A 10,449-nucleotide genomic window follows, 5' to 3' on the forward strand; every position below is an offset into this window, starting at 1 on the left:
AAGGAATCATAAAAGCATGCTGTTCATTATTTTCCAGAAGCTTCTAATCCTCTCTCCCACCTGGCTTACGTGATAACTACTAAGTTCATCTGAATGTTGTGCAGTGTTCAGGGCTCCTCTGGGAAACATTATTTTTCCCTTAAATAATTATAATCCAAAGTCTAGAGCTAAAGTTAAAAATCCAGGGCCAAGAAAAGTTTCCTGTCACTTGATCATTCCTTCATTCCTCTGGTCCCAAACAGAAATTTTAAGGGCAAGCTTGGGCCAAAATTCAGTGAGTCTCTTTTGACTTAGATAGGTGGAGGTAAAAATATCACCTTGGAAAAGAATGAGGATGGAAAACACCTTTTAGTCTGGAATTGTCAGGAATTGCACCAAAACCTCCAAAAAACATCTGTCTTACTCCTCAGCTTGTCAAAGAGGAGTTAAGAGGCAAGTTTGGAGGAATGAAGCTGGAATGATTAACAGCCATCCATAAGACAAAACAGGATTTCTGACATCTCTGAATATAAGAAAAAAGAAGCTTGTGTATTATTACGTTGTGTAAAAGATGTGCTACTATGGGAATCACCCATCTCTTTAAATACCTAGGCTAGCACTAACAGTTTCTGCAATGACAGAAAGCTCCTCATTTTTCTCACAATACAGATTTTCCTGTTCCTAGTTTTCTAGGAGGGAAACTCCTCTTGACTCTCTGATGATTAAAGACTACAGATAAAAGAATACTGGACTTAGCACTAGCGCTAGTAAACAACCCTTTAGTTGAACTAATAAAAGCTACTCAGTTGTAGGACTTTATTCTTTCCTTGGCCACTAGCTGAAATGTGCCCTCTCTCTGTGGAAGATCAAGGTACATCACAACATTTGAGAGCTCGACAGATCCTGGTACCACATCATCCAGTCAAATCCCTCTTCTTCCCCTGTGTGGTGGGAGAGGGTCTTTGGCAAGGGAAAAATTATCTTCTCATTGTAGACAATACATGGAAAGTATAGACTAGGCAGGGACACAAAGTCCCCTGGTTTCACTTTCTTTCTTTGCAAAATGAAAGCATGGGTAATTATGATCTCTCGACTCTTCCTCCCAGCCTCTGGTGGAATGTGCCAACACACAGGGCAGCACCATAGAAATTGGTCCTAACAGGATTTGCTGGAAAACATCAGCCTTCGAAATATTTTTTAAATATATTTAAAATCTGTTTTAGAAATACTTACATAAAGAGTATTTTATCAGTCAGGGTCCTCAGAGAAGAGACAGCACACTCCCAACTGGGTCATTGAAAAGCATGTAATAAACAGGCTATTTACAAAGGTGTAGGTAGGGTTTAGAGAAAATGATGCAATACTCCAGGACTGGTAACACTGGGGAACTGTTTCTACCCCTAAGAGGATACAGCCAGACCACAGTAACCACTGTGGAATGAATCAAAGGGATAAATACCCTGACCTAATTCTCTTCTTCTCGCCATCCCCAGTGGCAGAACTGACAGATGTCAGAGAATAAAGGAGCACACGGGCCAAGGAATTCAGGCACCTGGACACAAAGCAGAAAGATGGGTGGAAAGTGGTTCTGGAGAGGTAGATGGGAGAGAGCTAGTACAGATACTGAGCACAATTATAAAGTTATATTCATTTATTGTTGGAACAGTATGTTCACTGAAAATAATAATTAGCTTTACAGTGTTTAGAAAGTGTGAGATGCCTCTTTTGGGTGTCTGTGTGAACCCAAATACATGTTAGGTCTCCTAAGCCTCTGCAGATTGTACCAAAACATTTGGAATAAAGAGAGCATCCTATGCTCACATGTGTTGGAGAAATGCTGGCTGCAGCTGCAATTTATAGAAAGGTAAATATAAATGCACATGTGTTGTGCATGTGAGCTTTCTCTCCTAAGACACCAGATGTGTGGGGAAAAAAAAAAAAAGGACACACGCTGTGCCCATCTCCTGCGACACTAGAACGAGACATGGGTAGAAAGCATTTTGCACAGAAATTGGCACACAGACAGCGCTCAGTGAATGGTAACCATTGCCACCACTGCCACCAGCATCACCACCTGCAGCTGCCTTCTGACCTGTTGGGTGGCCCAGGAAACTTCCCACCATGGAAGGCAGAAGTCTTATACCTGTAGCTCTCTGGGTCACTAGTGCCCAGCCCTGGCCCTATGCACAGGGAGTACACAATTAACGTTAGATTATAAGACAGTGGTGAGGAACAAGTGGAATCAGGAGAGCATTCTAGGCTCACATATGCTGGAGAAATGCTGGCCGCAGCTTCAATTTAAAGAAAGGAAGTATAAATGTATGCTCTGCCAGGTGGTATTAGTATGCAGGAATTCTTCACTCCTCACCATTCCTCTGTAAGAGAAATATTCTCTGCCCCAGCTCAAAGTTGAGCTTGTCCCCATTGCCCACTTCTGCTAACGGAACGTGGGCCAGGTCTGAGCAGGAGTTTTAAGAGGCACAGCACACTTCCATCAGCCCTCCTGAGCTTCTGACCTCTACCTGGAGAACAGTATCATGTCCCAGACAGGGGGTACTCCTTCGCCTGGGTCCTGGGATGGGTAGGCCTGTGGGGCAGGCTATACACTTCAATCCACCGTTGCTGCTTCAACTGCTGCCCCGGACTTGGGAGCAAGGAGAAAAACTGTTTCCATAAGCCACGAGATTTTGTGGTTGTCTGTTATGCAGAAATACCACACATGCTTAACAAAGTCACTGCAGCATGCTAGGGTAGCAAAGGGGGGAGCTCACATGAGATTTGGAGTCCACTGCACTCAGTTCCAGTCCCAGCTCGGACAACTCCCAGATACGTGACCCTGATTGAACAAGCCTCGGGAAAGCCTACTTGCTGGATTCTTGTGACAATTAGAAAAATCATGAGCCAAGCACCTCGCACAGTGCCTGGCACAAAACCTATACTTGGTAAATGAAAGAAGTAATATAATTAGCAGTAACGCACAGCCAAAATACCTTACCAATTATCCACAATGAATATGCTGAACTAGAAGCTGTTTATCCCAAGTAAAATATTTCTTTAACTTCAGGTAAATAAAACAATAAAATCATTGCTCAAGTTTGCAGCTTACAAAAGACTCTAACAGAAAATCACAGTTTAAAAAAATACAACATGCTCTTTCTAAACCTTCTAAAACTTCTGAGTAGTCAAGAATATGAATTCCTGTTGTGTCAGAGAATAAGAATGCATTCTTTGTGAAGGAAAAATTATTAAATTGCATCTTCCAGACTAGTAATTTAAATTGTGATCAAATCCACTGTAGCTGGGGGCCTCCCAGTTAATCCATTTACTGTGAACATTATTAAACATTTATTAAATGCCTGTGCATGGTAAAAAAATTTCAAAGGTAAGGTTTTGTTCGCTGAGCACCCGCCCCCCAAAAAAATAAAGAACATAAAACTACTAAATGGATCAACTACTCCCAGCCTATGCAGTTTCACAAAACAGGAGCACTGCGATTACTGAAACATAGAAATAGATTTTTGATTCATCGGGAAGGCATTCAGAAAACTATCACCACTAATGAATAATAGAAGATTTATTTGGATTGTAAAACTTGACTAGAAAAGAAATTTATCTAAAATATGAGCTCAATTTCCTGCCTTTCAAAAGAATAAGGAAAAGGACTTTACAGCAAAGATACAATCTGGTAGGCATTCTCTAAGGAGCCCAAGTAAATTCAGGCTGGTGTTTCCAAGCCACAAATAGAAGGAATGCTTGGAGAGCTTAAACGAAGATCCCCCTGGGGCTCCTGCCCCACACCTAGTGACTCGGGCTCTTGGGGAAAAGGGCCCAGGAATCTGCATTTGTTGACAAACTCTCCAGCTGATTCATGTGCACTCCTAAGTTTGAGAACCACTAGACAATGCAAGCCATTAAATAAACTTTGGCAGCTGACTTAAAAGTTCTTGAAAGACAAAAACAAAACAAAACAAAACAAGTTTAGTCCATTCCATGCCAAAGGACCAAACGAAGACAACAGCGTCTGGACTTGAGACTCAGTAACAGCGGCAGGGCTAAACAGCCATTCATTCTGCCAGCAGGTCAAGCCATGATTTTTCGCACTTGGAGGCAAAGAGCTGATGGATGCTTCCGCAGTAATGCAAACCCAACAGCACCATGGTGATGGCTTCTCCTGTTGGACATACATTTGCCAAAATTCTCCTCAATCCCAGCATCCCGCTGGCACAAGTCCTGGCAATCATTCCTCATCAGTTTCCTGGGCTGGCCAATTAAAATATACAGAAGGTGAGAGGGGAGGATGTAAGATGGTTAAGGATATTATATGGAAATTCTAAACCTCATAAAAAATTTCAACATCCAGTCCTCTAATGTACCTAGAGAAAAAATAGTCTTGCTTTCCAAGAGAAGGTAAACATGATATGTAAGTGTGTGACCTCACTCAACTCACTTAGCTACGCTTTAACCTAAAAGGGTTAATGCTTATCAGAATGAGCATTTTAAGTCACAAAGCAATGTCAAAATGTAAGTGGCGTTATTATCATCCATAGCAAAATGTACTTTATACAGTCCAGAATCTAAAAGAACAAAGAGCAGTGAGTTGGTTTTTGTTTTTGTTTAACAGAGGCAAAGGATACCAAACTCTTGGCATCAAGAATTATAAGGAAAGCTATGTCATCTGATGAAACTATACACACATTTTCTGAAATCACACCCAAGATGAGAACAAAATAACATGGTACAAATAAGGAAAATCTAGGCCACTCTCACCAAATTGCTCCTGCTCGTCTCTGCACCAAGCTACACCAACATGAAACTTCCAAATAAAAATAGCTCGGCGTGGCTGATGCAGTCCTCTAGGGAGCAGTGGCTAACGATTCCCCTGACACCTTCCTGTCTGGCCTACCTCACCCACAACCACCTGAGTTCCTAGGAGAAGCTCTCTCACTGGAGAGCCACAAACAATGAGACGAAGAGGAAAAAGGAAGGGCAACTAATGGCCAGTGCCATCGGTCAATGGACCCAGGGCTGTAAGGACTTTGAAAACTGTTTAACACTTATTGCCTAATAGATCTTAGATCAACACCAAATTCAAGTATATCTGGAAACAGGAGGAAGCCCATACGTGTCTTCAGGTGACAGACGGGGTACTATACTGCAGTTACTTGGAGCTGAGCATGAAACGAGGCTCCAAGTTATCTCTCTTCTCTGCATATCAGTTCACGACTTGATGATTATTAGTTCTACCTCATGGGGCAGTTGGGATCTTTGAACAAGAGCCTACTATAAAATCCTTCATATGGTGTGGTCCCCACCTTAACGACTCCATGAGGTCATTAGTGGTAGCAAAGTTTAGCACAGAGTAGACACTCAGTAAACATACTTCCCTTCTCACTTTGTATTTCAAAGATGAAAATATATTCCACTTGGAATGAAAAATGATACTTAATAAAATAGAGTGTGTGTGGCTAGATCAGAACCTAATTTCCTTGACATTTATCTTTTCCTTCATTATGGCTATGGAGACCAATTTTACAATTTACACTGGCCATAATTAGAGCCGTGTATACAAAAATTACAGTTTAAATTTGTGATGGTACATACAGTTTTGTAACTTCTATCCAGTAGTTAATCCTATTTCTCAAGTCCTTTTTCCACCACTATAATAACACTCCCATACACACTACCTGCTTTAATCATCATTATCATTACTGGGAACAAAGTACCCTGTGAGTGTTGCAAAAAATGAGTTGATATATATAAATGTACCTTGAAAACTGTGAATAGCTAATATTACCATTTACTTGAGAATAGAGAAGACACAGTCCCTGTCTTGCGATGACTACAATCTGTAGAAAACGCACAGTGCTAATCAAGGAACACACACACACACACACACACACACACACACACGTGCACATGTCTGGGCACATGTCTGTTTAAAGACAAATAACAATAACAAGAATAGAAAAACGTGTGTGTGTGTGCGCGCGTATCTGTATCTATGAGGAAAAGAATAAATAGGTGGGGGACAATGAAAATATTGGGGCGATTTGTCCCATATTTGAAAATGTTTCTATAAAACAATCAATTCTCATGAATAAAATCTTAAAATCCATTTTTTATGAGTAAAATCCACAACATGCCCCCTCTAGCCTCTCATGAAAACATTTGTAGACGCACACTGCCGCATATTAACCGAGTCTCTCCAGTGCAAATCCCTGTCGTTCAAAGGCCAGATGTGCCTGTGAAACACGAAAGACCAAGCAACTGCTACCAAACCACTTCAGCAAAGCTTTGCTGGGAAGGGAAAAATCAGTTAGTATAAGACCCATTTGAAAATCCATTTCACACTTCTAATTTAAAGCCAATTCAAATGTAATTTACTTTATCAGAGCCCTTAATTTAGTGAAGGTCAGAAGTGCAATCAACAGAGGTGAAAATTACTTATGCTTATCAGAAGATAACCTGGTAAGGGTGCCGAACAAGAAAGCAAACAGGAAACAAGACTCCTATTGAAAACCATGGTTAGAACCACTTATCAACATGTCTTCTTACAAACCAACACGTTCTGACGAAAAGCTTTCACTTGACTCATCTCTGCACCAAATGCAAACTCATTTGTCATTCTGTTTCAGTGGGAGAAGATTCCTTTACTTCTCCAACATTATAACTCATGAGATGGGAAACAACACTCTAGCACAAACTAGTAAACTTACCGCTCTCGTCATCTATATTGAACCTTCCGAGACCACTGCCGTCCCTGATGGAGTACTGGATCTCTCCATCCCTCCCAGAGTCGTCATCTTGGGCAGCCACCTGCAGTACACTTGTTCCGATGCGTGAGTTTTCTTGTACAGATCCAACCACAGCAAAGTCTGGGAAGTAGGGAGTATGGAGGTTTTCGTTGACATCGACTACCTCCACCTCAACAAAGGAAACAGATGACAGAGAGACCGGTCGCCCTTTGTCTTTGGCCCGAACCGTGAGGTTATAGAATTGCTGCTTTTCATAGTCCAGCTCTTTGCTCAAGCGAATGGCACCACTTGCTTTATCTATTTCAAATCTCCCATTATAGTCATTGACCAAAGAATAGCGCACTTGACCCCCTAGCCCAAGATCCGGATCATGGGTCTCCAGCCAAGCAATGACAGTGCCAACGGGGAGATCTTCAAGAACCTTCACACTATAGCTACTGGGAATGAAAGCTGGGGAACAGTCATTGACATCATCCAAAAAAACCTTAAGAGTGACAACCGAAAACAGCTGCTGGCCACTTTCTGCCCTGTCTCTGGCTTCTATTTTTAAAGAGTAGTTCGCTTTAGATTCCCGGTCCAATTGGTCGGCTACATAGACAATTCCAGTTGAGCTGTTGATAGCAAACTGCTGTGTATCCGTCAACACTGAGTAAGTCACTTCACCATTAGAACCCAAGTCTTTGTCTCTGGCTTCCACTTGAATTATCTCAGTGCCAATACTTGAACTTTCGAGAATGTTAACTGAGTAACTGTCTTGCAGAAAAACTGGGCTGTTGTCATTAGCATCCTCCACATTGATGGTCAGCAACCTCCATGAAGATTTTTGTGGGTTACCTAAGTCATAGATGGTGATATTAAGGAGATAGAGGTCCGTGTGCTCTCGGTCCATTGGCAGAAGGACTTTAAGCTGCCCAGTCTCCATATCAATATTAAAGCAACTGTCCGTATTCCCATCAGATATTGTAAATAGCACCTTCCCATTAAAGCCAGAGTCGGCATCATAGGCTTTGATCTTCAGGATGTTGGCCCCAACGGGCAGATTCTCCTTCACAGCCACATCAGAAGGAAATGACTTGTCAAAATGTGGTCCTTGCCTATTAACTGAATAAAAGTCAAGAAATCCATCTTCCAGATTCAGTTTCCCATTTGCTTTTGCCTTAATGAGTAGTTTCTCTGCCAGCTTTTGAGCCACACGAGTTTCTCTGCAACTGAAACTCTTTGAAGACACCTTCCCATGTAGGACTGAAATGTTCACAGACATGGGGTCGGCAAAATTCTCTCCATCGGTTGCTGTAATCCTGAGGGCAAAATTACCATTTTTGATTCCAGAATTCATCAGTGACTTTTTAAGCTGTAAAACACCAGAGTCTGGGTTTAAATAAAAGAAACCAAGTTCATTTCCAGAGATGATTTTGTACTTTACAAGTTCAAGTTCATCAATATCAATTGCTGAAACAGCTGTGATATGACCCCCAACTGGAAAGTCATAGGAAATAACTCCCTGGCAAGCCACTTTCTCAAAGAGAGGGCTGTTGTCATTGACATTTCCTATTCGAATAGTCACATTTACTTCACTTTCATGGCGGTATGGCGAACCCCAGTCAGAGGCTCTTACGATGAACCTGTAAGTTTCTGGGGAGGATTCAAAATCCAATTCTTCAGTTGTGCTAATAACACCTGTAAACTGGTTAATGGCGAATGGTAACAAATTCAGACTGGCAATACTATAGGTGATGTACCCATTTTCTCCTTTATCCTTATCGGATGCTGAAACCATTAGAACACTTGTGCCCACTGGGACACTTTCATTCACAAAAGCATCATACAGTGGCTGCTGAAATTCTGGGGTATGGTCATTCGCATCTTCTATCCCAACGGTAACTTGTGCTTTCAAATCTCCTTCCTTGTTTGTCACTCCCAGCTTATAAACCTCCTTCTTAATAGTATTCAGTGGCTGTGCTGTGACAATCAGACCTGACCGAGGATTAATTTTGAAGTACTGTGCATCCTCACCGGGAGATAATTTGTATTCCACATCTAGCGGTTCGGGACTTAATTTTACTATAGCAACCACGACACCAGGAGGGGAGAATTCACTAATGCTCACATCATACATTTCTTTTTCAAATTTAACTGGGACGGTGTCTCTTTGGGGGTTGGCAATGTGGATGATCTTCGCTGCTGAAAATTTCTGAGGTGACCCCTTGTCTTTTGCTTGAAGAGTGAGATTGTAGCCATAAGGAAAACTCCTCCAGTCAACCTTCTTTCTCTCCTTAATCTTGTACTCGTTCATCCACCTGCCTTCCTTAGCCAGGAAGAACTGATCTAGAGGGTCCCCAGCCACAATGGAAACAGACTCAATCTCTCCATTGGCCCCCTCATCTAGGTCATCGACTGTCACCACCGCATACGTCGGCTCTTTGTCCAGCGAGAAAGGAACATGAGTGACCACATGGAGAGTTGGGGCGTGTTCATTTACACGTTCAATGTGAACATAAAGCTTCGCAGTACTGCTCACTCCGTTGTTTCCATAGAGTTTCATCCCCCGGTCCACAGCCAAAATCTCCAGATCGTACCTATTTTTTTCATCATAATTTAACCGCCCACTTAAAGAGATGACACCACTTGTGGGGTGAACTGAAAAGAGATCAACTTTGTTTTTAAAGTAGTAGTAGAATTCTCCATTGGAGCCGATATCGGCATCTGTGGCGGTCACCTGGGCAACACTAGTCCTTAAAGGTGTGCTTTCTGCTATTGTAACAGAGTACGTTGTGGGTGAAAACAAGGGTCGCAGATCATTCATATCTAAAACCTGTATGTTCACTTTGGTCCATGCTTCCAGATCCTCCCCTCTGACAGAACCTTTTACTATCAATAAATAATTGTCCTGAATCTCCCGATTCAATATGGCCGAATTGCCACCTTTAGTTCTTATTCGGAGGAAACAGAAGTCTGCAATGATGACTTCCTCTGCTTTAAAGAAGCCTTCCTCGTCTCCAGATACAATTCTGTATTTGACATCCCAGGACAGGTCTATTAAGGTGATGCCCATTCTACCCTGGCTGTGGACATAGGTCCTTGCGGCTGAGTTCTCACACACGGTAGCATTGTACACGGGATGCGTGAAGTGGAAGCCAAGGGGCCCGGTCCCCGGCAGCCCCTGGGACACCGTGGCCAGAAGCTTGAGAAGCAGGAGGATGAGGCAAGAAGGGGGAGGCCGTGTACCCACACAGTATCCCATAGTTACATCCATCGTATCATACCTCCATCCTGGAAGGGGGGGGGGGGAAGAGAGAGAAAAGATGAATTAACCTACAGGAAAGTGGCAGAAGGTATAGGAACTCGATGTGATAAAACAGTGCTTTTTAAAAACTTCATTATAAAATCTTCTTACCAAAATGTCAATACGAGAAAAAAAAATTAAGAGAACTCACTAGGATTTAAAATTGTTTGAGTTCTTTAAATCACACTTTAATACTGTTGCTGAAATTGTTCATCGGTACAAGATTTCTTGCATTCTGAAGGTCAATTTAGAATTATGTACTTAGAAGCCTTAAAAAAAATGCATCTACCTTTCACTTAGAATTACCTTCTAGGCAGTTACCCAGTGGAAGCAATTAGATATTTACTTTTAGAAGTGTACATTTAGGGGCGCCTGGGTGGCGCAGTCATTAAATGTCTGCCTTCAGCTCAGGGCGTGATCCCAGTGTTCTGT

At 42.1% G+C, this 10,449-nt stretch overlaps 1 protein-coding gene across 2 annotated transcripts in view; it reads right to left on the reverse strand.

Moving 5' to 3' along the window:
• Window positions 1-9,987, reverse strand: part of FAT3 (FAT atypical cadherin 3) — a 497,297-nt gene extending 487,310 nt beyond the window's left edge. For both annotated transcript variants that reach the window (XM_008688345.2, XM_040631005.1), the window contains exon 1: window positions 6,696-9,987. In XM_008688345.2, the coding sequence (XP_008686567.2) occupies window positions 6,696-9,987 (3,292 nt within the window). The remainder of the gene's footprint in view (window positions 1-6,695) is intronic.
• Window positions 9,988-10,449: the final 462 nt, after the last annotated feature.

The sequence above is a fragment of the Ursus maritimus genome, unplaced genomic scaffold (assembly GCF_017311325.1).
Source record: "Ursus maritimus isolate PB19 unplaced genomic scaffold, ASM1731132v1 scaffold_16, whole genome shotgun sequence".
NCBI lineage: Eukaryota > Metazoa > Chordata > Mammalia > Carnivora > Ursidae > Ursus > Ursus maritimus.